General features: G+C 54.2%; 2 protein-coding genes and 1 non-coding gene across 21 annotated transcripts in view; 1 reads left to right on the plus strand and 2 right to left on the minus strand.

Moving 5' to 3' along the window:
* CHD3 (chromodomain helicase DNA binding protein 3) lies at nt 1-25,101 on the minus strand. Of its 16 annotated transcripts, none has more exons than XM_060134110.1 (40): nt 24,828-25,101; nt 20,190-20,302; nt 19,532-19,702; nt 19,168-19,292; nt 17,612-17,895; nt 17,254-17,384; nt 16,944-17,094; nt 16,573-16,766; nt 16,024-16,257; nt 15,622-15,825; nt 14,870-15,081; nt 13,991-14,122; nt 13,500-13,599; nt 12,895-13,086; nt 12,521-12,721; nt 12,006-12,143; nt 11,604-11,725; nt 11,275-11,448; nt 11,000-11,141; nt 10,642-10,773; nt 9,885-10,002; nt 9,548-9,672; nt 9,142-9,373; nt 8,674-8,840; nt 8,023-8,200; nt 7,555-7,620; nt 6,998-7,083; nt 6,749-6,882; nt 6,047-6,191; nt 5,709-5,871; nt 5,473-5,594; nt 5,234-5,369; nt 5,018-5,119; nt 4,699-4,827; nt 4,212-4,320; nt 3,906-4,038; nt 3,419-3,614; nt 2,149-2,312; nt 1,780-1,906; nt 1-1,285 (listed from the first exon to the last, which is right to left on the minus strand). In XM_060134110.1, the coding sequence occupies exons 1-40, from the start codon at nt 25,099-25,101 to the stop codon at nt 1,164-1,166; spliced, it is 6,180 nt and encodes a 2,059-aa protein (XP_059990093.1). In that variant the 3' UTR covers nt 1-1,163. The 16 variants fall into 16 exon arrangements, with proteins under 16 accessions (XP_059990093.1, XP_059990085.1, XP_059990087.1 ...); XM_060134102.1 differs by having other exon boundaries at nt 3,373-3,614; nt 4,699-4,830; XM_060134104.1 differs by having other exon boundaries at nt 3,373-3,614; nt 4,699-4,830; nt 19,168-19,289; nt 24,828-25,065.
* Nucleotides 6,477-6,616, minus strand: LOC132512456 (small Cajal body-specific RNA 21). Its single transcript, XR_009538183.1, has one exon. It is a non-coding gene; the product is annotated as a small Cajal body-specific RNA 21 (non-coding RNA).
* The window catches only part of NAA38 (N-alpha-acetyltransferase 38, NatC auxiliary subunit), a 24,144-nt gene continuing 21,849 nt past the window's right edge, over nt 24,625-26,919 (plus strand). For all 4 annotated transcript variants that reach the window (XM_060134122.1, XM_060134123.1, XM_060134121.1 and 1 more), the window contains exons 1-2: nt 24,625-24,728; nt 26,587-26,684. The gene's annotated coding sequence lies outside the window, so the exon portion shown is untranslated. The remainder of the gene's footprint in view (nt 24,729-26,586; nt 26,685-26,919) is intronic.

Below are 26,919 nucleotides of genomic sequence, written 5' to 3' on the forward strand. Positions count from 1 at the left end.
GAAAGGAAAGTATAATTTATATGTACAACCAATAAACCTGATACAGAAGAGGGGACTGGGACAGACCAGGAGTGGGTGTGAAGAGACCGGGAAAGGAGCAGCAAGAAAGTGAAGGGGAGCGAAGAGCAAGTGGGGGGTTCGCCATGCAAACTGCCACTCTCCCCAGCCCCTCCTGGGGAGGAGGATGTGCCCATGTCTCCCCAGCCTGCCCTCCACTATTTTGCTCTGGTCCCAAAGGCAAGGTAGTCCCCTGACTAGGCCCCCTGCCTGACCCACTCAAGTTTAGTTCATATCCAGGTCTTCAGGAGGGAGGGTAGAAGTCCTCCAAGAACCTGAGCCCCAAAACTGGGGGCTCCCCCCACATCTGGCCCATTGTGTTCTCCACCACCCTTTCTAGGTTACCTGGGTCCCTAGGACAGATTGGGGAGCTCCTCTTTGGCTTAAGGGAGTATCACCCAAATATTACTCTCTTTGTAGGGGTGGTCCTTGGTCCCTAGGGAGGGGGGAAGATTCCCAACACAAGATGCCGGTACGCAGGAGGTAACTGAGCCAGTGAACGGCGCCTTTATTCTGAGGCTGAACAGCAATGGACTCCCTCCCTTGTTAACTGCTCCGCCCTCCATTTGGGGGGAGGTAGGGGAAGGAAACATGCAGCCGCCCCTCCTCTTCCCTTCCACCCTCCCAGGGCTCACTGTCACCCCTCTCTAAAGTCACCCTCCTCTCTTGAAAGCTCTTTTCCCCACCAAAGTCCCTAAAGGCCGGGCAAGGCTAACCCCCCACTTCTGCAAGAGATGGAGCTTACGCTGCAGGAATAAGAACTGGGGCGGCTCCACCTCTTTCCCCCCACCACCACAGCCGCTCACTGGGAAGCTGTGTGTGCTGGGCAGTGGGGGGTACAGGTACTTGGAAGACCCTGCTGACCACCTCCCACCCAGACCTCTTCTCACCAGCACAGTCTTCAAAGCACGGTGGGAAAGGTGCACGAGGTGGAGAAGGACAAAGGGCCCTTCTTGAAGAGAGCTGTAGAGAGGGGCAAAGGGGCTCCTAGCCCAGCGGGGGCCCAAGGGGTGGGGAAGGCGGAGGACTGGCAGCAGGCCCCAGAGCCTGAGCTGGGGGTCGGCCTCGGGGACGGGGCCTGGGTGAAGGGCAGGCCTGGGATCCGGTCAGTCGTCTATACAGATCACCTCCCCGGCTCGGGGCTCCTTCCGATCCAGCCCGTCTGACACCAATGCCCCCACCATTTCCTTCTCCTTCTTCACCAGCACTGGAGGGCCGTTGGTGGCGGCTGTTTGGGAAGGGGGTAAGGAAGGGTCAGTCCCTCCTTCACTTCCCATTGTCGACTGCTTCCTGGCAACAGTACGTTCTTACTTCTAGGTCACCTCATGCCACATCCAATTTTCTAAGGTAGGGATGGGAAAAAATCTCTCTCTCTGAGATTCCCCACGGTACGCATGATGGAACACATGTTCCAACTTTCACCGGAACCCCCTTCCAATTTCATATTCTCTTTCTCTGAAGTAAACAGCTGGAGGAGGCTCAGGTAGGTAGTACCAAGCCACAGAACCACTAAAACCCTAGATGAGGTTTTTGACGATGGGAATGGAAGAGAAGCTGAGAAAGGGATGGGAAAAACAAAGTCCAGAACCACTCCATTCCATAAAACACTGGATACTTCCAAGGAAATGAGATGGGCTGGACAAGTAAAAGGGTAGCTGAGCAGGGATGAAGCTTGGAAAAGGAAGAATGCAAGGAGCAGGAGGCAGGAAGTCACCAGCTGACCTGTGATGAAGGACCCTGCAGGCATCTGGCTGTAATTGGCGCCTGCGGCGGCCAGGGCCCCTACGGGTGCGGCGCTGAAGGCTGCCCCGTACCCCGGAGGTGTAGCGTACGGACCCGGGGGGAAGGCCTGGAAGAGAGAGCGAGCCCACATTAGAGGGTCCACAGTCTGAGAGGAAAGAAGCTGTCGGGGAGACATCATGGGCCAACTCCAGAACTACTGAGGGGTATCACACAGGCAGGGAGACTCAAGGCTGATGAGCGTGCTGGAGCAGGTCGTTGTTCCACACTGCACGGGGCTCTGAAGGAGGTGTTCATACGTGTGCAGGAGGAGTACCAACAGGGAAAACTGGAGTCGGGGGAAAGGGTTACCGGTGTGGGGTGAGGCTCCGTGCCCTTGCTGGCCAGCCGGCTGAGGATGCTGCGCTCGGACATCTGAAGGCGGGCTGCGATGGGGGGTATTCGGGACAGCGTGGCTGGCAGGCGGGTCACGTCCGCCTTCATGTCGCTCAGCAACTCCTCCAGCTGGTTCAGAACTGGGGCCCGGGCCACGGAGAAAGAAGGGCAAGAGAAAGACAGGGAAAGGGAGAGATGGAGCCAGGAAAAGAGATGAGGAGTCAGATGGACAGATAGTCAGAGAAGGAGAGAGAGGAGAACACAGATGTCGAAGAATCAGAGACCAAGGAAATGACAGAAGTAGAAAAAAAGAGCAACTCGGGGACAAAGAAAAAGTGTCAGGTAAAGAGGCAGAGAGACCAGATCACCACAGAGGACAGATGGAGAGAAAGAAGAAAGGAAAAGGGAATATGGAGAAAAGGGAGATAGGGGAGGGAGGACATCGGAAGACATGGGGGCGGGGAGTTGTCAGAACATCCCATACTGAAAGAGTGAGGTTTAGGGGTTGGGGATGATGGGGAGGAAATAGTCAGGAGGCGTGGGAGGTGGTAAGTGGTGTCAAAGACGTAAGGAATCAAAGTTTTAATATGTAAGGGGGGGAGGGAGGTTAGAGGGTCAGCATTACAGATTCAAGGAATTAGAACAGGAGTCAAAGGGGCCAGGAATCAGTCACTACATCAGACAGGATTAGATGGTTAGAGGGCTTTAGAACTTAATCTATTATTATCAAGGTAAGAGGGTTTGGGAGGAAGGGTTGAAGGTCAAAGGGAAGTTTCATGGGGTAGGGTCAGAGGGTGGGACGGAGGTGGTTTCTGCTTCATGGGGTGAATGAGACGTGAGGAACGTGGTTTGTGGGACCGGGGGTAAGGACTTTTGTGGACTATACACAGGCCAGGGCCCCAGAGAGTGTGCTATTAGCAATATGGCAGGTGTGTGGGTCAGCGAAGAAGTTCCGCCCTGTGGAGGGGACGTGGCACAGTCTCATGGAGATTGGGGGGTTGGGGGGAAGGTCCCTCCCTTCGGCACTGATGTGAATGCTACTAGGCACGGATGAGGGCTGGCTGCACGAATCCTAGAGGCTAAAAACCAAGGCAGTACCAGGTGGGTCGGGGTGGGGTCAGAGGTCAGAGGGGGGTGGTTCAGAGGGTAAAGGGGTCAGAGGGGTGGGAAGATTTTGAGGGGTGCGGGGTGAAGACTTACGCAGCGTTGTGGGCCCTCCCCCGCGCGGGGCCGCCGCGGCCCTTACCCTTGTGCAGCACGGCGTTGGCCGGCTTGTTCCCCGCCAACGACTCCTTGGAGAGGTGCTGGTGGCTCTCGGCCAGGCACTCGGCCTCGGCGAAGCGGGCGTGGAGGGCCATGGCGGGGTGCGCCGGCTCCTGTGATAGGTTCAGGTAGGCCGCCCGCCGCAGCTGCTCCTCAATCACCAGCGCCTGCTCCAGGAGCTAAGGGCGTGGGGAGGGGGTGAGTGCGGGAGCTGCCAGCAGCAAGCACGCAGCTCGGGGCTGGAGACCCACACTGCCCTCACCAGCGGCCCAGACCCCCAGCTCCACACCAATACTGACTGCGGCCCCGATCCAGACCACAGTGCCAAACACAAGGTGACCCTCTGGTCTTTGCCTCAAGCATCGCCTCAACCCTCAAGGTGTTAACCCTGCCTACATTCCAACCAGATCTGGTCCCACTTCTCACCCAAGCCCCTCTTCAACACTGTTCCTTTCCTCCCTCATCCTCACCTTGAATCTCCGCGCCAGGAACTTATTTTTCATCTCCAGAAAGTTCCCCTTATTGGCTTCAGTTTTAAATGGCTCGTTGATAATGGCGAACTGAGCATCATTCTGGATGTCCTGCCACCGTGCGTAGCCATGGCTGCCAATAAGGGAAGTGGATCATCAAGGAATTTAACAGGGCTGGGCTGTGAACACGCCTTCCTTTTGGCCTGGTCGCCCCAAAGTGTGGCACTAGGCCCCCTTCCCTAAGTGTAGTTCCCCTCTCTCCAGGTTGAGAGAACATTTTTTTCTTGCGTTTGTAGCCAAGGATACAGGACAATCCCAGCCAGAAGCCAATAGTCATGTCTTCGGTGCCAGATCTCATTGAGTTTCCCCGAGGAAACAGCTGCCCGTTCCTCATTCTGCCACAGCGTGTGGAGCTCTGAAGAGAGGACAGAAGACAGATGAGGCATCAGGAGTTTGTGAAGCCCAGCAGACTGGTACAGAGGAGGGAACTGAACAGTGGGACAGGACTAAGGGCTTTTTAGGAGGAACAGGGCAACGTTAGGTGAGGGGTTAGGAATAAAACTAGTTACAAACAAGGTTCAAGTTGGGATTAAGAGTACAGGTGGGATTAAGGCAGCTTTGGAGTTAGAAGTCCACTTCAGGAGGACCAAGGGCAAGGATCAGAGACAGCATGCACCATTTCATAGACAGTTACTTGGAATTAAAGGCGGAAGGAGGCCTCAGGCCCAAAGAGAAACCTCATGAGGATGAGCTAACCCCAGTGAGGAGCAGAGGGCAGTGAGGACCCCCCCACCTGTGAAGCCACCGTCTGCAATATTGAACATGAACCGCGGCTTCTCTGCCTTCTCCTCACGTCGCCCGTTGGACCGCGGCTCGTCTCGAGGAGGCCCAGGTCGAAGCTCCCGGTCCCCTTTTACATCTTCTGCTACGGCAGACGGGGCAGAGCTCACACCTCAGGAGAGTCTCCTCCCAGGTCCCAAGACTACTCTCTGTAGTGTACTGGCCCCTGGAACAGCTACCCACCCAGGACCCAGGCATTTGGTTCCCAAGACTCCACCTCCCCTCCCCTGATTCCCTCAGGGACCCAGGTGTCCGGTCCTTCCACCCATTACCTCTCTTGCCCAAATCCCCCGTCTCCCCCTCCGGCCTCTCCCTGTGTTCCTGTCCATCCATCGGCTTCTCCTCCCCCCTCTCTCCTGGCGTCGACTCCGTGGCTGTGGGAGGGGGTAGGGGACAGGAAGGAAGGATGTCACCCTCAGCCCCTGATCCCAGGAAGAGGGAACCCCCAAATTCTAAGCCCCCCTTCACCCCTAAGACCATGCACCCACCTGACTTCTCTCTGTCCCCACGGTACCCAGGTTCAGGCTCCATCTCTCCAGGTACCCCTGGCACCTCATCCTCTAGAGGAATCTTCCTTGGCTCCAGCCGCTCCCCAAGTGATGGGGCTGGGCTGGGGGTATCAGCCTAAAAGAGGACAACGGAGTCAGGATGAAGTGGCGGCTCCTAGGCACCTGCCTCCACGACTCTGCCACTCCCTCCCCTCAAAGGAAGCTAGGTAGCCACACACCTCTGTTTCCATCTTCTCCCCAATTTTGCTATTCTTCTCTGGCTTCTCCTCCTGGTTTTCTGCTTCATCCTTCTCCAGAGGTGTCCTTACGCCATCTCCTTTCTCACTGGGAGCTGGAGTAGCTGTGGGGGTAAGGCGGAGTGAGGCAGGCAGAAACTCCCCACCCCAACTCCAGACCCTCGGCGTCTAACGGACACTGGCCCCATCTGTCTCTCCTGCCATCCTGAGCTGATTACCAGGTTTTGAGGTGCAGGGACTGTTTGCAGCAGAAGCCTCAGGAGTGGTGGGAGACGTTTTGGTAGGAGAGGAGGCTCTGGAGGAACGCTTGGAGTCAGCACTGGGGTCGGGCATCAGCTCCGGCATAGACCAGCGCCCATTGATGTGCTCAAACTCCTGAACCTGGAGGGTGCGGGGGAGTCGTAGGGACAGAGATCAGCTCCGGCGACCGGACACACAGCAAGCTCCAGCGCTTCTCCCTTTCTCGCACCAGCGTGAGTCCGGAACTCAGGGACGAGAGGCAGAGGAGCACAGGGCCTAGGCGGCCAGCCTCTTTGGCTGAGGGGAAGACGGATACCTTCTTCTTGACGAGAGACATGACTCCAATGCGGGTCAACACTTGCTGGCGACTCAGTCCCTCCCGAGGGACCCCGTCAGCAAAGGTTTCAGAGCCGTCTGCCCCGGGCTCACAGAGATGGCGCATGAACAAAGACACATAGGCCCTAAGGAGCACGGGGGTGGGAGGTGTGTTAGGAGAGCCTTAGGGGGGGCAGGGCAGTAAAGGGGGCACAGGGATTACTGAACCTGAAACTCCCGGGTGCCTCCAGGGGTCCTCCCCTGGGCCTCTCAGTCTCACCATCACCTGTCCTCCAAATCCTAACTCCCCCATCTGCCCCTCCCCTTGCATTTCCACAGTCCCCTTGGTCTTGGTTACTTCATTCCTAGGCCCCATCAGTCAGCTCTTCATCCTTCCCACCAGCCCCCCTGCCAGGTTATCATGGTCAAATAAATGTGAGGCAAGGACAGCCCAGGCGAGGCTCCTGTCTCAACTGCCTCTCCCATTGGGGAGGAAGCCTGGCCTCCCTGCTCTAGGCTCATCTGAGGGGAGGTGGGGCAGGCTGAGCCCACCCCCCAGGAAACTGAGCCAGGAAAGACTGTCTGGCAGGGAGTACGGTGATCAGTTGAGTAAGGTCACATCATATGGTGGCCAAGAGGAAGGCAGTAACACCCAAAGTTTTCACCCTTCCATCCAGCTGAGCCCTGTATCACCCCCACTCACTTGAACTCTTTTTCAGTCTTGCCCCTGAGGTCCCGCACCAGCCACTGGGTGGTGAAGGCGTCCTGTGGTGGCATGCCCCAGCGCATCACAGCATTGAGGAAGGCCTTCCGCTGACGGGTGTTGAATCCCAACACCTGATGACGGGGGCAAGGAGGGAGTGGGCAGTGAATGTCCAGGATCTCATTTCTTGGTCTGTGCTACCCTCAGTGACTCAGCTTCAATTCCCTAGAGGGGCCTAGGCCAGCTCACCTCAATGTTGCCCCCAACTCGAGCCAGCAGTGGAGGCAGTGGCTTATCCTTTTCGTTCCGGAGCTGCCTCTTGGACTGTCGACGCCCTGGGTGGGGAGATGGTGACCCCGGTTAGTAGAGCTGCCACCTCCTTCCCCGCCCTCACTCTTTCCTAGCCCTCCATTCTCACAAGATACAGAACACAGGAAAGGCCTGTGTCAGCTCTGAGGCGCTTCTAATTTTCTTCCCAGCGCATTCAGAACTACTAACCCAATAGGTCCAAAAGAATCGAGTCATACTAAAAAATCAGTAGCACCCATACGATGCAAGCAAGATTACTGGTGGGAACGTAAGAGGATGTTACCTTTCTCGATCTTTCATCTAGGTACCTAAGCCTGCACGGTTATATACTCCCAATTTTAACAGTGGCGAGATTATAGATATTTCTTCCTTTTTGCTTACCTGCAATCTTTACTTTTTCTACAAATGAGCATTTTGTATAAAAATAGTGGGCTTAATAGACAATGGGAAGTGAAATGGGAAGAGGTGCGGTAGAAAAACAAGAAAACAGATGCCACCTTCAGGACGCTCATCAAAGTCTTCATCCTCCTCCTCTGATCCCACTGAGTACTCTGACTGGTTATCTGCGAGGGGAAGGGCTCAGTGGTCAGTGATGGCTCCCTGGATAAGCCCAGGCTGGGGCCCTTCTGTCTGGACGCCTCCCCTCGGAGACTTCTGCACCTTCGCTCTGGCCTCGGCCCTCCTAGGGATGCCGGATGACTGCCTGCCGTCTGACTCAGGACCACACACCATGTCCACTCACCCACCTACCTCCTGACTCCTGCATAACCCACTCTAAACAGGGACCCCTGGGTGTCCATCTGAGCCCTCTGCAACTGCTAGATAGCTGAGATCACCTGCAAATCCACCTGGCCTCCGGGTAGCTCCCAGTGTCCCTTCCTAATCTCTTTCCACTTGGCAGGGAAGGCCCTGACTCCTAAGCGCACTCTCCCCTTCTCGGTCCCTCCGTCAGGGGCGGTCCTCACCTTGGTCCTCCTGAGCAGCATCGTTGTAGTTAACCTGCTTGCGGACCCTCTTGCCTTTGCCGAGGTTGCGGGCCAGGTCTTCCTGCTGCTGCTCGTAGTGGTGTCTCAGCAGCTTCTCCCAGTAGTCGGGATCCACGTTCTCCTCCTGCTTGATGATCTCTCGTTCAATTTCCTCAATCTGAGGGGCAGCAGGACGAACGCTGAAGGCCTCCCCTTCCAATCCTGCCACCATGACAAAATCCCTACTCGCCTGCCTCCACCCAGCCCTAGACCTCGTCACTGTGTGTAAGTCCTCTGTGTGAGTTTTCCTTACCTCTTACCTGCAATATGCTTCTCCTCCTCGTGATTTCCCTTTTTTCCAAACCTCTCCTCTAGTGCCCTCTGTGTCCCTCCCACTCTGACTCAGAAGCTTCCCTCCCGAGTTTATCACCGCTTTCTCTGCCTAAGTTTTCTCCAAAGTCCAGTCTCATCCTTTAGACCAAGAAGTCGTTTGAGGTCCACTACCGCTCTCTGATGGGCACTGGGGTAAGAGATCAGACAAAAACCAAGAGCGAAGGGGGATCCTCCAACTTCAAGGTCTGGTCAAGGACGTCGGACACGACCCCTCAGAGGTGGCCCGGGATGCACAGTGTCTGGCCCCAAGCCTCTCACCTTGTCTTCTTCCCTCACCACGTACTGGGCCACCTTGAAGGAGCTGAGATACTCATTCATGTTCTGCACGTCAGTGTCCTCAGTTGCATCCTGGTTCCGGTCCAGGAGCCGAGCGATGGCCTCGTTGTCATAGTGAATCACACTGCTGTCCTCCTCCTTGTTCTCCCCTGGTGGAGTTGGGGAATGAGAGGGGACTCTGAGCTCTAACCAGAACCTCAGGCAGAACTTTAGAGAGATCAGAGGAAAGCCTTCCCCTCTGCTTCCTCTTCACGGGAGCTCTGGAGGAGAAGGCCCTTTCCCTGGACGTCTACACAGAGATTTGCTGTTGTTTTCAACCTTACAGGTAAGGAAAGAAGCCAACCTTCCTCCAAGGATGCAGAGAAGAGATTTTCTTCAGGGGGTTTCAGAAGAGAAGTGCTCATAGACAGCAAAGACCTGCTTACAGGGAGCTGCAGAAAAGGCTCTCACCCTCATTTTCATCCTTAAATAGCTCCTCGGTGCCAAATTTGAGGATGTCATCCAGCTCCTGCTTGGACATGGAGCCCGCCTTGGAGCCCAGCCCAGGCCGCACCACCAGATGCGTCAGCATCATCTTTCTCTTGGCCACCTGTGTGATTCGCTCTTCCACTGATGCGCGAGTCACAAACCGGTAAATCATCACTTTGTTGGCCTGGCCGATCCGATGAGCACGGCTGAAGGCCTGCAGGGGCCGGAAAGCGGGGATGGGCCAGGGGAGTGGCAGGGGAGACACCCCCTACATGCTCTGGAAAAGAGGCTGACAAGGAAGGGTCTTCTACCCACCAAGAGGTTTATTTCTGACCCCAGGACAGACACATCTCCTTGCTCGGAGGGGCTCCAGGAGGCATGCTCTCACCTGGATATCATTATGGGGGTTCCAGTCTGAATCAAAGATGATGACAGTGTCGGCAGTGGCCAGATTGATGCCCAGCCCTCCAGCCCGGGTGGACAGGAGGAAGCAGAATTGTTGGGCCCCAGGAGCTAGGAGGCAAGAATTAGGAAATCAGGCCTTTCTTGTACCCAGAAGGTCTGTCCACCTGCTCCTAGTTGTTCCCTGACTACAAACAACGATGCCCTCAACTCAAAAGCCCAGGTGGCTAATATCCTCCCAGGCCAGCACCCTCCCATCCCAGGGACCTAGGCACAGGTTTCTCGGGCCTCCCACACCCAGCAGGGACCAAGGCCCCCCTCACCATTGAAGCGATCGATGGCCTCCTGCCTCAGGGCACCAGTGATGCCGCCATCAATGCGCTCATACTTGTAGCCTTCGTAGTCTAAGAAGTCCTCTAGCAAGTCTAACATTTTGGTCATCTAGAGCAAGAGAAAAGGCAGGAGTCTAGAACGACGAGGCAGTGGGATGCGCCCTGTCTGTTCTGACTACCTCTTTATTCTCTCTCAACCCCAGTCCTTACACTTGTACCCCTGCCCTGTCATATACCCCCCAGAGCTGCTTCCTCCACCCCCAGCTCCTCCTGGGACATTCTTGTCATTCTCTCTCTCTTGATTTAAGACCATTTCTCCTAAGGCAGAGGTTCTCCTCTGACACCCATGACAAAGTTTCAGGGAAATCTATGAATCCCCTGAAAATCTGTACAAAATTGTCTAGTTGTGTGTGCAGTTTTCTGGAGAAGAGACCCACAGCTTTCATCAGATTTCCAAAAGGTCTGTGCTCTCCTCCCTTCCCCAATAAGGTTAAGAAACAGTACCAGTCCCAGAGACGACCTTTAGGAGGCAGATGGCTCACCCTTCCCCTTCGCCCCTTTTGGCGTACAGAAACTGGACTACAACTTCCAACAGCCTTAATTAAGAACAGGGATCAGAGACCAAGATGAACTTAGCTATACCAGAAACCCTTAGGGGTGTAATTGCCTAACCTCGCATCCCGTGGCAACCACAGGAATGAGGTAAGCGATTATCTGATGGTGAGAAAGAGCTACAGGGATGGGTCACCTGCGAGAAGATGAGCACTCTGTGTCCTTGCTCCTTCAGCTTCCGCAGCATCTTCTGCAACAGCATGAGCTTCCCAGATGCCTTAATAAGTGCCCCACCCTCATATGCCCCACTGGGAAGTTTGGGGGACTCCTGAAAAGAAGGCAGGAAGAAAGGAGGAGAGGGTCAGTGAACACGCCCCCGTATTCTGACTATGCCTAGAAAGCTGGAGGCCCAAATCCAGGCTCCACACCTTTACAATTCCTATTCTTCTCAGAAATCTAGTCTCTGGCCTCCCAGCCCAACTCCAGCCCTGTGCTCAACTGCCCACGTTTCCAAAGAGCCAGGCATTTCACAGTCCCCCAGCTCCCGTATCTACCATAGCAGCCACAGGAAAGAGATACGGATGGTTGCAGCACTTCTTAAGATCCATCATGATGTTAAGCAATGACACTTGGTTCCCACCTCCTCGTGAGTTCAAGGCCTCAAAATTTCGGGTCAGGATATACTTGTAGTATTTCCTAAAGCCCGGGGCAGGGGCATAGAAGAGACACAATAAAGGAAGCAATTATGATGTTGCATTTGGTCACCAACTCTTGGAAAGCTGCCACCAAATCCTCAACCCTGGGCCAGGTAACCCGCCTTGCATCTCACTTCTGCATGGGGCTCAGCTCCACGCGGACAATGAGCTCTGTCTTGGCCGGCATATTCTTAAAGACATCAGCCTTGAGCCTCCTCAGCATATGTGGCCCCAGCAAGTCATGAAGTTTCTTAATCTGGTCTTCTTTGGATATGTCGGCAAACTCCTCCAGGAAGCCTTCCAGATTGCTAGTAGCCAGAAGGAGAAAAGGAAATGAACAGGAGTCAGGTTCTTTGCCCCTGACCTCAGGCTCTATTCTTCACTCCAGGTGAATCCTCCTCCCACTCATCTTCTCAGTCCCTCCACCTCTCCTCTCTGCAGACCACCCTGCTGAGCCACTTACTTAAACCTCTCTGGGGTGAGGAAGTTCAGCAGATGGAAGAGCTCCTCCAGGTTATTCTGCAGTGGAGTCCCTGTCAGCAGCAACTTATGATCTATCTTGTAGCCATTGAGGACCCTGAAAAACTAGAAAATGGGGCAAGGAAAGGCAGAGGAAAGGGCCCATCAGTGGCCAGTGGCTGGCCCACAGTATCACCTTTCCCTGCCTCTAGCTCCTATTTCCTTCAGGATCAGAGGCCCTCATATCCCTAGTCCTCTCCCTCTTCCAACCTGGACTTCTCCCCAGACTTATTCCCAGGCTTCCTGCCTCCCTGATTGCAGAAAGTCCCTGAAACTTTATTTTTTAGGACTAGGGCAAGTAGGAGTCCACAGCCTCAAGTTTCTGAGGCCTGGGTATCTCACTCACCTTGGACTGGTTGTTCTTGAGCCGATGGGCCTCATCCACCACGAGACAGGCCCAGCGGATGGAGCCAAGAGCTGCCTGATCAATGGTGATCAGCTCATATGATGTCAGGAGAACATGGAACTTCACCTGCGCCTCCCTCTGCCAACACAACCATTGTCCACTTGGCTGCCACCCCACACCCAAGCATCTAGGCCTCCACCCCCATTCTCCACACAGACACCCAGGCCTAACTGAGACTCCCAAAGGGAGCCCGTTGTCCTGTCCTCCAACTTTGACTCCATGCAGGGACTTTTGAATGTGGCCCCAAAACTTCCACCACTCGTCCAGGATGAACAGATCCATGTACACCCCTGGGAGTACCCACTACATCTCCAGGACTGGAGTGCAGAGGAGTGAGGGAAGGTGGAGGAAAGGAGGGAGAAAGCTGAACGGGGAATAAAGGAGCTGAAGTCCTGGTTGGGGCAACGAAACGACAGATCTGAGGACTTTAGAGGACATGAGATAGAGGGGCTTACCTTCATCTTAAAAGCTTTCTTGCCACCTTTGATGGCGTTGTCTTCAAAGGAAAACTCATTCTCACGAATGATGGCTCGGCTGTCCTTGTCACCCGTGTACGTCACCACATAGAACTTGGGTGCCCACATCTGGAACTCCCGCTCCCAGTTAATGATGGTGGAGAGCGGGGCGCTCACCAGGAAGGGACCCTTTGTGTGGCCCTGGGAGTCGAGGGTGGGGGACCATTAGTCTAGGCTCACAGTCATACAACCCAGTCCACTGCCTGCCGCACCCCTCCCCGCCAGTTCTCTGCCCTCACCCTCCACTCCCACCTTCCCCAGTCCAGGCTAGGCCTCAGCACGGCTGTCCCCCTCAGGGCCCGAGAGTCTAGCACCTCCTTATACAGTGAGTAGAGGAAGACGATGGTTTGTATGGTCTTGCCCAGTCCCATCTCATCAGCCAGAATGGTGTCAGTGCCCTGGGCCCACGAGAAGCGTAGCCAGTTCAACCCCTCCAGCTGATACATGTGCAGCGTGCCTCCAGTGGCTGTGATGAACCGTGGCTGAGCCTCGTATTTCACTGTCGGCTGTAGAATCAAGAAGTCAGAAAGCTCAGGGGAGCCATCAGCTGCTCCTCCAGTCTTGGCCTCCTCCTCCCCTCTCCCCGGCACTGATACCAAATGGGATTACAAGTCCCTCTCCTATGGCCTGAGCTTATGAAAGTTTCAGTCTGCAGTGCCTCCCCCTCATTCCTTAAAACAATACCCAGAAGCACTGTGGGGAAGGAAACTGGTAGAAGAGCCCTGTGTGCTGCTGTCTCTAGCAGCTCTCACTCCTGTGCCAAAATTCCTAGCACTCTTGGGGCAAAGCTGAACACTGAAGGAAGAGCTACTGTTCAAAGAAGTTGTTGAAACTCTGGGAAGTTCTGTCAGAAGCCCCCAGGAAATCTTCAATCACCATGGCTCCAGAAACGGGAGACAGGCCAAGTGGGAGGACTTACATCATTAGTAGGAGAGCTGGGAGGCCCATCACCCTGCAGCTCCTTCTTCTTCTTCTTATACTTGCGGGGCTGGGCGGGGTCCTCCCCCATAATTAGTTCTCTGGGAAAACAGCGGGTCTGAGTGAGACCTGGTCCTTGGACCCACCCCTGTCCTTCTGAACCCACTCCAGACCTAGCTCCCACTTTCCATAACCAAGATTTTCTCACATTTCCTTTCTCCCAGGTTCTTTACCCTCACCCCTACGGAGTTCAGCTCTAAAGCCAACCCTCCCCACTCCTCAGCATCCTCATCCCCATTACTCAGGCTAGATCTCCTTTCTGCTCCTCACACCACCTCTTTCCCGACCCCACCGCAAACAGCCCAGCCCAGGCTCCCACTGCCCTAAATTCTAGATTGGGTCTGTCCCTACTGCATCTCATTTAACGCTGGAGGTTTAGCTTTCATGCCTCTGTCCTCAGACTCCCTCTAACCCACGACCTGGCTCCCTCACCGGTGTCTCCAGTAGCTTTGTTTATGGTCTTCATATTCAGGGATGTTCATTTCATCTTCCTCCCACGTGGACTGGTCATATGGCAAGTCCCTCCATTTCACTAGATAGTGGTAATTTCCCTTCTTATCCACACTGTGGGGAGAGAAGCCAGGAGAAGGAGCAGGAGGAGAAAAGTAATATGTGTCACAAGTAGAAAAAGTCATACACAATTATCAGCAAGCATGCAGGCGTTGTCACCTAATCCTCAATGGTGGGCCTCTGAAAGGCAGTTTGGAATGGCTGACGTTCTACCCTAACTTTTTCAGGATGGCTTCCTAAAAATCAACGATCACAAAACATCCCTGGCTTCAACATCATTCGTTCATCTAATCAGTATTTACTAAACATCTACTACATGCCAGGCACTGTCCCAGGCACGGGTGATTGAGCAGAACTAAGCAGACAAATGACCTATTCCCATGCAGCTCACATTCTATTGGGGGAGGCAGTGATGAAATAGAAAAATAAAAGACAATGTAACATTAGTTAGTAATAAGTACTGGGAAGAAAGAAGTACCAGAAACACTGGTCTGTATGAACCATGTGTTTCCCGTTTTGCTTTTTTTACAACCAGATCCCCAGACTCATGTGTCATTTCTTAAGCTGTTAGAAATTAAAAGAAGCAAGGACAAAGCAGTCAGTGCTGGGCTGGACCTTCCTCCTGGTTCCTCCCATCTCCATAGAGGAAACAAAGCCAGAAGGGCTGGGGCTGCAGTGGGAATTATCCAGTTAGATCAATTATCTGGTTAATCAACAAATACTAACATGGAGCCACAGCGCAGCAAGAATAGTGGCAGAACCCAGGTAGGCCTTCGCACGGACCAAGGACCAAGGACTCACCTGTGGTTGATGATCCGGTGGACGGTCATCCACTCTGGCTTGATGCCGAAACGATAGTACTTCTCCTCCATCTCGGCATAGTGCGGGTCCTTCACCTTGCGTTTGTCACTCTTCCCATCATCCTCACCAGAGCCGTAGTCGAGGGGTGGGGGCTCGTCCATGTCATTCTTCCGTTGATAGTTTCGGTACATTACCAAGTGGAAAATTTCCAGCTGATGGGGCACAGAGGAGGAAGGAATAGATAGTCCCAACATCCCGAGAGGACAAAAGGAGACAGGGCAGAGGCCGGCAGGGGGAATGGCATGGGAAAGCAAGCAATGAAAGAGGTGGGATGAGGGACATAGTGAGTTAAATCCAAAGCAGGAGAACGAATAACACGCCAGAGAACAGAGTCAGAGACAGGAGCTGGGTGGGGAGGTATTAATAAGCAAAAGGAGGAAGGGAATAGGGTTGTTAAGATTGGGGCTATCAGTAAAACATGGTTAAGACGGATAAGGAAAGAGATGGAGTTGAGGCAGGCTAAGGAAAGCCTATGTTATACCTAAGGGAAGGAATCTAATGGAGACTGAGGGAAAGAGAACTGGAGTCCAAGAGAACCAAGTGTGGAAACTAAGGGAGTTGGTAGGGTGTGGGCGGCCAGAGGCCTAATGTGAGGGAAAGCAGAGGGGATGGAAGATGAGAGAACAGCGGGCCAAGAGAGAGAATGGCAGTGAATGGGGCCCCAGGAGGCGGGGAAGGAGAGGCCCTTGTACCTGAAGCTCCTTGGCCCAGGAGCAGTGCCAGTAGGACAGTCCTACCCACTTGACAAAGAACTCTCTCTCCGATCTGCCTTGAAGAGGACGTGCGGGTGGGGCATCTGGATTCCCGTCTGCCTGTTGGGGGGCCGGCACTGCCACAGGGGGCTCCCCCCACCGCCAGTGTAGGATCTTCTGCACACGGCCTTTCAGCACGGGACACTTCGGGATGGACGCACACGAAGAGGAAAGAAAGAGGCAGAAAGAGCCCATCATTAGAGTAGGAGGATGGGGGTCCCACACGGGAATCAAAGGCTAGGTGTGGGGGAGAGTAGAGAAAGAAAGAGCCCAACCTTTGGGCCCCGGAGATGGAGGAGGAGTCGGGGCTGACAATAAAGCCTGAGAGATGGGCCCACTCACTGTGCATCGGGGACACAGCCACTCGCCGTTGGGGATGTCAGGCAGCGGGGGGTTCAGGCAGTGAATGTGGTAGGAGGAGATGCAGGCGTCACAGCACAGGAGCTCCCCGCCATCCTTGCACACACGGCAGTACTCCATGTGGTCGTCCTCTTCCTCCTTCTCCCCCTCCTCTTCCCCCTCCTCTTCATAGTCTTCCTCCTCCTCCTTGGCCTCCCACTGTACCCCCTCCTTCTCCTGGGAGGCCAAGGACAGACACAGACACAAGAAAGAGGATAAGGAGTGAGGCTGGAAGACAGAGGCAAACCAGGACAGCTAGATCCTAGAAGTGCAGAGAAGACTGCTGGGAACAAAGGAACAGGACTTCTCAGGTCCCCAAAATGCTAATTTTGGGGGCAAAGGAATGGGGGAGAGGATCAAACTAGGATCTTGGACACTTCAACATCTGTTACTGAGAAGCCCAGGCATCTGGAGGTAGGGAGAGGACAAGAGGAAGCAAGGAGGAAAGAGGTGGGTGGGTCCCTGAGGGCCGTAAGTGGCACCGGTACTCACGCAGTGGGGGCAGCTCCATTTGCCCTCAGGAGCCCGGTCGAGCTCAGGATCGAGGCAGACGAGGTGGTAGGCACGAGGGCAGGTGTCACACAGAATAATTTCCCCACCCTGCTGGCACACCTCACAGTAATCCTGGTGATCCGTCTCGTAGCCATCAACCTCCTCCTCCCCGGCCACTGCAGGACAGCCCAGGACTGTCATACACCCCAGTGGAGGCAAAGGGAACAGAGAGGGAGAAGGAGAGCGGAATGCGGGAGGGGAGAGAAAGAGAAAAGCGTTCAGTAAAGAGCTCAACACTACAAATAAGAAAGACAACGAAGGAATGAAAGGAAGGCTGAGTGACAGGACTGCACACAGCTGACACAGCTTACCCTTCTTCTTCTTCCTTCCTGGCCGGCCTCTCTTCAGTTTCTTGGTGCGGACAGGGCCATCAGGGCGGCCTGAGGCACTGTGGACACTGCCACTGTCCAGGTCTGACTCCTCAGCCTCTGGTTCAGGGCCCTCGTCACTCTGGAAAACATACTGCCCATAGCCCCCGTGGCTGTCAGAGACGCCAAATGGATTCCACTCCCCTCCCCAGGCCTTGGGCTCCCGCTCCCGCTGCCCTCATGGACCCTTGTGTCTGGACCCCCAGCCCCTGACCACACCCCGGAAGTACAGTGGACGGGAGGGGCCACCCACCGAGCCTCCCTTCTTCCTCTTGCCGCCCAGCAGCCCTAGTTTGATTTTGAGTGGGGCCATCTTCTTTCCCCGAAGCTTCTTGCGTCCATCAGGCACTCGGGGACTCTTACTCCGCCTCTTGTGGCCTGGACCTGAGTGAGGAGTGGGGTGACAGAGAAAAAGCCGAGGTCATGAAAGCCAGGAACAATGGAGGCCGCAGGGTTTCTGGACCTCTCTGTGGGTCTCACTGAGACCCCTTCCTGGACAGCATTTCTTCTACAACAATCAGGGCTAAGAAGACAAGAGCTCTGGACTATAATTTGAGAACATGCAGTTTAGAGGGTGAGGTGACAGTTGTTCCAACTAGAGGGTTTCTTACCTTTGCCCTCTTTGGTTTTGGCTCTTCGGATGGGTGGGGGCTGGATATCAGCAGCAGGGGGTGGTGGAAGGGCGGGGGGTCCGGAAGGTGCTACGGGGGTGGCCGATGAGACAGCTGCTGACACCTGCTCAGCTACAGCTGCGGCCGCCGCTGCCGCCGCTGCCGCCACAGCAGCTGCCGACCCCTTGAAGGGGTTGTTGGCGCTGAACTCTCTCCACTTGGCCCCAAGGATGGTCATCATCTTAGACATTGGGATCTTAGGATTCTTCTTAGCAATCAGGGGCCTGAAAATATAGAAGCAAGGCACTCGGACCCTTCACAGATGGTCTGGGAATACTGTCATTTCCCCTCACCAATTAAGTCTGTGTCCCAGCTAGCATTCCTAGGTGGTGAAAGTACATCCTATGAAGAATAACATCAATTTTGAAATAAAGAAATAAAAAGTTTAAGAAGGGAAAAAAAAGTCTAAAAAAACAAGAAAAAAGTATGAAGAAGAAAAAAAAAAGGCAAAGTAAAATTTAAATGCAGATTAAAAAGGATAAAAAGATATGAGATTAATAAAAAAGCTCTATTTTGGACAACTACTTTACAGTTCCTAAAACACTTCCACACACATAATACCTTATTTCCTCCTCGCAATACTACTAGGAGTTGCTATGATTCTCTGTGCTTTTCTAAAGAGTTCCACGGGCCCTGATGAAGGGTCCCATCAGGTGGAGTCTGATGGGCCACACTGGTTCTGCTCTGCGGTGAGGTGTTAAGCTCTTGTGAGGACGTGGGTGACCCCGGTGCTGACAGAAGCACTGTCTTTAGTAGTGAAGCAGTGAGACAATGGGACTAAGGATAGCTACCAGGGACTGAACACCACTAGGGGCCAGGCACTGAGTGTGCTGAGCTTTCCATCCATCATCCCATCAAATCCCCACAAGACCCCATGAGGTACGTACTATGTGCCTATTTTACAGATGCGGAATCTGGAGATCAAAGAAGTGAGCTGCCCAACATGACACTGGGACCTGAACCTCAGCAGGCTGCCTCCAGAGCGTTGAACGGCTCTGCTAAAGTGCCTGCTCCCCAAAAGGCATCTCTACTGTTCTGTACCCTACTGCGGGAGCCACTGAAGCTCAGGTCCCACTGTCAGCAATGCATCCTCCGTGATTACTGGTGTCTAACGAAGGGACAGAGGACTTGATAACTGAGCAAAGGAAACTGGGGAACACGGATACCACCTCCCCGCTCCAGTCTAGAGAGAAGTCAGGCAGGGGAAACTGGAACTGTTAGACCAAGAAGGGCCACCTGTCCTCCTGATAGTCTGTCACCACAGAGGTTTCTAACCTAGCAGTGGTACTGTGACCCCCCAGTGAAGGGTTCCTGACTGGAGTCCTTGGATCCTAGGAGTGCAGGAATTCCCTAAGATGACATGGGGAATTTTATGCGTATGTGCTGTGAATTTCTCTGGAGAGCAGTTTCTTAGCTTTCATCAGATTCCAGAAGGGTCCAGGGCCTCCCCCAAATTAAAAGCGTCTGCTCGAGAGGGCTCCTCAGCCCTACCGCACCTCATGAACTGGCTAAAGGCTTTGTAGTTGGTGAGTGTGTGGTAATCCTCCTCAGAGAACACATGTTCCACGTCCTCCAGGCCCCAAGTCAGAAGCAGAGTTGCCGATGACTTCTGTTCCACCTGCTGGGCAAGACCAGGCTTCAGTGACGCAGGGGTCCAGTCCTGGGCCTCCCACATGCCTCTCTACCCACCCACCAGGTTCCCTGGGCTTTCTGCTTCCTGCTCCATTCCCAGCCCAATCCCACTCCTCACAAACCACAGCCTCTCCACTTAGCACCCTGCTCGCCCAGGGCTCTCCCTCCTCCACTCCTCATGCCTGTCATTAATACTGATTTCTCCCCTCACTCCCTAATTCTACTCACCTTTTGCCCCCCATCTCCCTCCCCCTTTTTCCGCCGCTTCGTCTTCTTCTCCTTTTTTTCTCTGTGCTTCCGTCTCCGTTTCCGACCTGGTCCAGTTCCATATTCACTGCCTCCACTCTCTGACTTCTCCCGGTACTCATCTCGCTCAGAGCCAAATTCCTCCTCGCTGTCCTAAGGGAAAGAAATAAAAACACTATTTCTTCAGCCCTTCCTTGTGCCAGAAACTGTTCTCAGCACATAACATTTATCGTCTCTTTTGATCTTCACAACAATCCTATGATAGTAACATCTATCTTTATCCACTTTTTTGTAGATGAGGAAACTGAGGCACAGAGACCTAAATAAATTGTCCAAGAAGACAGAAGACTGCTAGGCTCTAAATTCATGCAGTCTACCTCCAGAGCCTGTGCTTTCAACCGCTTCTCTGTGCTGCAGGGCAAGTCAAGTTGACAACTGGGCTCTTCACTAGGCCGTGGTGAGTGAGGTTAGGGTCCCAGACCTGGGAGATACAGGCTAGCAAGCGGGGGTGGGGTCAGGTAGAGGGGATCAGGCCTCCCTGACTTCAGGATCCCCACAGTAATCAAGACCAGAGAAAACGTAGGTCTCTAGGGCTGGGTCTCCAAGCCTAGCTGTAGAGATAGGAGTCCTGAACACTTACAAGCTTCTTGCGTTTTCGGGCTTTTCCTGGCTTGTTCTCCTTCTGCTTCTTGGGTCCTCTTTTTCTCTTCTTCACACCCAGTGCTGAAGGCAGCAGCCGAATGTCATCCTTATCTTTGGGGCAGAGAGCACCAGAAAACCTAAGCCTCTAGGTTCCCAGTCTCTGCAGCCCCTTCCCTTCCTCACCTCCTCAGTTCCCGCTGCTCTCTAGGAACTCCAGCATTAACTCTTCCAAACCTTGCCTCCCTCCGCTGGATGCAAACAGAGAGTGTTTCGAGTACTCTGGGATGCTCGGGTTCTGAATGGGAGGTCAGGGGTCAGAAGGGAAGAGCGGCCAAACCACTCCCATCTCTCCCCTCCTACTAACAAGGGACCAGGCTCTAGGCCATGGGCTCTGACTGTGGCAGGTCCTTTTAGTCGCCGCCAGGGCTCCTCCTGCCTTCCCCCTCACTTAGCCAGCTGGCATCCTGCCCAGGAACTGGGGAAGCCATGCCCAGCTGCTGGCCTGGCCTGACCCCAGCACTTGGAGTGGGGAGACACAAGCTGGCAGCTCCCTAAGCCAGATGCTGAGACGGCAGAGCCAAAGGTGGACACCTGGGTTCTCACACTAACACCCTGGGGCCCTGACATCCTTTTTGTGAGGAGGGAGGCCTCTATTTATATTTCCTCAGATAATCACCAAGCCTCCTGTCACCCCAGCACAGCCCTGGAGGAAAAGAAATCCTCAGTCAGGCATGTTCACTTCTTGCCCACAGGATCACAGTGTCTAGCTCCTTTGTCACACCCGAACCCCATCCAAGAAGGTCTCCACAATTACCTAAACATTCCTCCTCCTCCCAAGGAGACTGGAAATGTGCCTTCAAATCTATATACTCCTCCCTGTTCCCTTTGAGAACTCATGGACCCTGCCCCTTTGTCTCCTGGTCTCACCCCTTGTCTCCAAATTTAGTCCCAGACATCCTAACCCATTCATATATAAGCAGTATGGGAGACCCACACAAAGACACGGGCACAGACACAACCCGCATATGCATTCTCAAATGCACAAGCACCACATACTCATGAGCACAAACCCAGAGGACAGCCTGTACCTGCTTTCAGCAGGGCTAGGTCCCTGGCTTTCTCTCCAGATGTCTCTGTCAGAGAGAACGGGGCTGGTTCTTCCCTGATGTCCCCTCTCCCCATTCTCCATGACCCCTGTTGGACTGCGGAGGCTTAGGGGACAGAAAGTAACTCCGCGAGGAGGAAGACACCAACGCCACACAGACATGAGGCCCTGTTTGGCCTCCCTCCCCCAGCAAGCACTAGATTAACCCGCCAGACCTGTCTTGCTCAGGCAGAGGCAGCTGTGCAGGAGGGGAACAGTCTGGGCCTGGCCCAGCCCCTTGCTCTAGGATACACAATCCTTCTTCCCACAACAGCCAAGGGAAAATTAGCCACAATTAACACTCGAGGCCTTGGTTTCCACTGCCTCAGAATCTGGGCACCCCCTTCCTTCATTGCTACTTCTCACAGCTCCAGCATCCTGTGCCCTCTTGTGCAGGAAGACACTCTAGGACTGGGGGATTGTGGCAGCCCCAGGTGTGGAAACAGAGTGGGGACCCTGATAGGAAGTCAGTAAGACGCCATGCCCCAGCAGCCCGCGCTCCCTCACCCCAGGGACCGCGGCTAATATGAACATGGAAACGGAGGCCGCCGGGGCAGAGGCAAGGGCAGGCCAACTGGCTAAGGATCAGGGAAATGGCCTCGGTCTCCACCAGCTGGGGGGTGGGACACAAGCCCTGGGACCTCGCAGCCAGTTAACTCCACTCCCCACCCCAGCGGGAGGTTCCCGAACTTGGGAAGACGGCCGTGGTGCGGAGAGGCAAAGTAGACGGCGAGGAAAGGAAAGGGAGGGCAAGAAAGCAAATCTAAGTCCCAACCTCTGTCTCACCAGCCACTCAATGCTGGCCTGGAGCCCAGACTCTCCCACATCCCGGCTCAGATCTCGGGAAGACGGCGAGGGAGGAGGGCGGCGAGGAGGGTGGGCGGAGCCTGGCGAGCCAGAGGACGCAGGAGGAGCCTCGCAGCGAGCCTCGCCTCCCGCCCGCCCCTCTCTTCTTCTAATCTCACCATCAATCTCTCACACATATATTTATTTTTTCTCAAATTCCCCTCCCTCCCCCACAACGAACCACCATAATAGGTCTGCTGCACATGCGTATTGCATGCAGGGGGTGGGTTTGTATTTTCAGACCTTTTGCAAAGAAACTACCAGAATTTTCCGCACCACCCACAACCATTCCCCACCCCCACCCCCAAGGAATCACATCTATATATTATGTTATATTATTTCTCTAGACTTGCCAGAAGGGGGAGGGAGAAGAAATGAGTTTTTGGCTTCCTGCTCCCTTCCCCCATCAGCACGAGTGCTATTATTTTAAACGTTTAACAATGTACGGAGACTGGAGAGGGGGGAAGGGATAAAATTGGTCTTGGGTAAGAATGTAAAACAAAATGGTGAGAATCAAAGCCATCAGAATGAAAAACAATAGAAACCTCTAACACGTATAAACTCATCTTGTAGAGGAGGATGAGGGAGGGCAGCCTGAACATATTGCGTCAGAGGAGGGTTATTTTGCCCACACTTAGGTAGACAGAAATAATGGGCAGACTAAAAATATTTTCCTGAAGTTTTACCTCAGAAAGTCATCTGAGAGGGTGTATCTGGGTCACTCGTTTGACTTGGAGGGCTGAAAGGGAGATAAAATTGCCCAGGGAGAGAGAGTAGGTGGGTTTTCATTTCAAATATACCATTTTAAAAACATTTGACGATGCTTAGAAAGCAAAGGGAAAAGGGGAGGGAGTATTGACACAAAGACCCATCTCGACCTCAGATTCCTTCATGCCCTCCCCTTCACAGACCCAAATCCGGGATCAAAACCCCCTAAATACCGCATTCTAAGTTCGGAATACACATAGGCGAGAGCTGCTAATGCCCTAACTTAACCTGACATCCTTTTTTCCTCTCTTTTTAGCACCTCTGCTGTCTTCCAGGCAATCCCCTACCCACAAGTCTTTATTCCTTTTCCCTTCTGCAAAATCAGTGGGCTCTCTGGGATAACTTTTAAAAAACTTTTCCGGTTTTCGGACCAGCCTGATGGGAGGGGAGGTGGATTTTATCTTGTTTCCATTAGATACACATACCCCCCCTCCCCCGGCCCAAGAAAGCACCCCACAGTCCCTCAAAGGCTGTCTCAACTAGACAGGAACATTTGCCACTGAAGCCACACAGATCAATACGACAGTTGTACAAAGAGTATGTTGTTAGACGTTTTGAAGTTTGGTGCATTTGTGCTGCACCGCACCAAGACACCCGAAAGATGCTCACTTAGAGTCTATTCTGAAAAACACTAGCTGAACACTCTGGAGAGTGGCCGGAGTGGGACCACTGCTGGGCCCCCCGCGCGAGGCAGCGGTCAGGCCCCTCCACCGCGGACGGAACTGCCCAGACAGTGCGGGTGACATGTCATCCCCGGGGAGGGGTGCTGAGTGACGGTCAAGCTGCGGAACAGCTGGGTGGGCAGTTCACGCCCCCCAACGTGGTCAGGGTGTGGGTGGTTTCAGCGGGAGAGTGAGTGACAGTGAATGGCAGCCACGTGAGAGTCACAGCTGGGCAGCTAGGCCACCCCAGACTGACGGGGTCATGGTGGGGGGGGCGCACTTGACACAAAAGAGCCCAGAGCAGAGGAGAGATAAAGGGGGTGGGGTTGGGGGCATCTGGTCTTCCAGACACTCTCCTCTCTGTCCCCAATTTTCAATGACTGCTCTCCGTAGTACGAGCCGGAGAGAGGGGGCAGGAACCAGTCTCATTCCAGGAAGTGGTCCGCGTGGAGTGTGGCCACCACCTGCCCCTAGTCGTCAGCCGCCCGCAAACATTCACCCGACCCCTCCCCCACGTGCCACCGCACGCTCCAGAGTTGGCGGGCACCGAAGTCCCCGCAGGTGCGGGGGGGTCCGATGGTCACCCGCTCTCCCCGGCCTTCCCAACTCCTGACGGGGGGGGTGAGGGCCGCGGTCCGCTCCTCGCAGGCAAACCCCACTTCGCCTCGGTCCAACCCCACCGGGGCCGAAGCCCCAGGGGCGCCCGCTCGGCCGCCCCTCCCCCACGCGCCCCTCCCCCACGCCGCCGTCCGGCCGCCAGGGTCTCCGCGGTCCCTCGCGCGGCCAGGGAGGGGGCCCTGGCTTCGCCTCGGCCGTTTCCTGCCTACCCCCTCCCCGCCGAGGGTTAAAAAAAAAAATCTCCTCCTCCTCCTCCCCCGAAAGCCGCGACCGAGTGGCCCGGTCCGCGCATGCAGCTCGCGCCCAGCGCTCTCCAACCCGGGCGGCGGCGGCGGCGGCGGCGGCGGCGGTGGCGACGGGGGAGGGGTGCGGCGGGGGAGGGGAGGAGGCCTGGCCCGGCGGCCGCCGCCGCCGCCCGCCCGGACCGCCCGGACCGCCGCGGGGCGACGGGCCCGAGACGGCGCCCCGCGCCCCGGATTCGCCTCGGCTCGGCCGCGCGGTGGGTGCCTCGCCCCCACCCGGGCCTCGCGCGCCCGCGGCTCCGGCTCGGTCTGGGGCGGGAGGGGGGGCGCGGGGGGGGGAGTCAGCGGCCGCTTACCTGGCGGTGGGGGTGGCGGCGGCGGCGGCGGGGGCAGCGGCGGCGGCGGCGGCGGCGGGAAGAGGTGGCAGCCGGGGGGGCTGTGGCGGTCGCGGCCCCGGTCGTGGCCCGGCCCGCGCCCGAGTACTCCCTCGTCGTCGTCCTCCTCGTAGTCCTCGTCGGCCGCCTCCACCTCCTCCTCCTCCTCGTCGCCCTCTTCTTCCTCCTCTTCTTCCTCCTCCGACACCACCATCTCCTCCTCCTCCTCCTCCTCGTCCCTCAGAGGGGAAGCCATCCTGTGGCTCTGGCCCCCCCACCACCCCCCCACCCACCGCCCGCCCGCCTCCCCCACCGCTACCACCACCACCTCCTCCTCCTCCTCCTCCTCCTCCTCCTCCTCCTCCTCGGCGGCGGCGTCCTCCTCCTCCTCACCGCCTCCCCCAGCCCCCAAAACCCCCGGGCCACCCCCCTCCGAAACCCCCCCCTCGGGGCCGCCGTCTGACGAGGGGGGCCAAACCACCCCCAAAAATTTTCTTGGGGAGAATTGAGGACTTTTTTTTTCTTCTCTCCTTCCTCCCGAGAGAACAAGAGAAGAGGATTAAAAAAATATATATATATATAAAAGTTTTCGACTTCTCTCTACCCCCCTCTCCGTTGCTTTAAATATATTTAAATTCTGAGGGGGGCGCTCAGAAATATTTCTCAGAGCTGAGGCACTAAGATGGCCGCCTGGAAATTATTTTTAAAACAACCCCCCCTGCAGCACCGCCACCCCCTCCGTGAAGAAAGGGAGACGGGGGAAAAATCCCCTTTTAAAACAAAATGGCTGGCTTAATATTTCATTTTTCACCCCCCCATTCTCCTCCCTGTTATACCCCCATCTCCTAGCCTCTACCCAGAAACCCACAAATTTCTCCCTTTTTTATAACTGATTAGTGCACAGATTAATAGAGATATTTTCCTTGTGTACTGAGTGTGTGTGTGTGAGTGAGTGTGTGTGCGCGTTGGGGGGGGCATGAAGGATTTCTGCATAAAACAAAAATGGCTGCTGTGACTAACTCCCCCCTTATAAAAAAATATTTGAGGGGGGGCATTAATCAGTACTCATGCTCAGTCTGACATCAGCATAAATTGTTAAAGGTTAACTAGTTAGATACTAGTCCAACTAGATTTAAATTTTTTTTTCTTTACTAGTCTCTTCCTCCCCACCTCCCTTCTCTTAAAGAAAAGCTTTTTTTTTTTTTTCTGAATACTTCAGAAGGGAGTGGTTTGATGTGAAGGTTTTTTTTTTCCCCTTCAGGCATTGAAAAGGAAAAAGATGAAATATATGTTTATATATAACTCTGTTTCTACATACCTCATTGAAGTCAAAACGCATTTAATTGTCTATGTATCTTTTAAGTGAGAAGGGGTACTGGATTTTTTTTTCTTTCTTTAAAAAAGTGATAGAAATCCTAGTGACTTTTGGGGGAGAGATATGAATAGATACGATGATTGAGTTTTTTTCAAAGGAGTCCATGTTTGATTCTCCCCTTTGCCCAGCCTTTTCAGTGATTTATAATTGTAAATTTTATCCTCACTCTTTTCTCCTTTACCTCGCCTTCCCCTCCCCCCAATTACTTGAATATAAAATTCATCTGATGTGGGAAATTGATTTAGGGGGTAAATAGAACAGATTTTTAGAATAAAGGGGAAAGAGTTAAGTCTGAAGATTGTGAAATTATTTTCTCTTTTAAGTCTGAAGATTGTGAAATTATTTTCTCTTTTCTCCTGTTTTCAGTATATTTCCCTTCCTCCATGATCTCCAACACTGATAGAGTGGAAGAAACTGAGGTACCATGAAAAAGAAAAGTAACTGGGACTGAGAAAAGGAAAGAGGTAGGGGGTTACACTCAGATTTTCATCTGACTTTCTGACCTATGGTTTCCCACTGTACTCCAATGTTTATCTTTAAAGTGGTATCAGGAATCAGATGGAAGGTTGAAAAGGAGTCCAAAAGTAGCGTTCTCATCCAGAGATTTGGTCAGAGAAGTCATAAAATAAAACTTGCCAGTTGAGCAATGCTAGCAGAGGAAGAAGGGCAAATAGCTCAGTTCAACCCTATTTCGTTCTT

Source organism: Lagenorhynchus albirostris, chromosome 20 (genome assembly GCF_949774975.1).
Source record: "Lagenorhynchus albirostris chromosome 20, mLagAlb1.1, whole genome shotgun sequence".
Taxonomy (NCBI): Eukaryota; Metazoa; Chordata; class Mammalia; order Artiodactyla; family Delphinidae; genus Lagenorhynchus; species Lagenorhynchus albirostris.

What these genes read in the sequence shown, in the direction of transcription:
- CHD3 (XM_060134102.1), bottom strand. Translation starts at nt 25,101, where the DNA reads ATGGCTTCCCCTCTGAGGGACGAGGAGGAGGAGGAGGAGGAGATGGTG. An exon ending in CAAAACCAAAGAGGGCAAAG is followed by an intron (nt 17,385 to 17,611) that starts GTAAGAAACCCT and finishes CTCCTCACTCAG; the next exon opens with GTCCAGGCCACAAGAGGCGG. An exon ending in CTTCTGGCTGGGATTGTCCT is followed by an intron (nt 4,039 to 4,211) that starts GTATCCTTGGCT and finishes CCTTATTGGCAG; the next exon opens with CCATGGCTACGCACGGTGGC.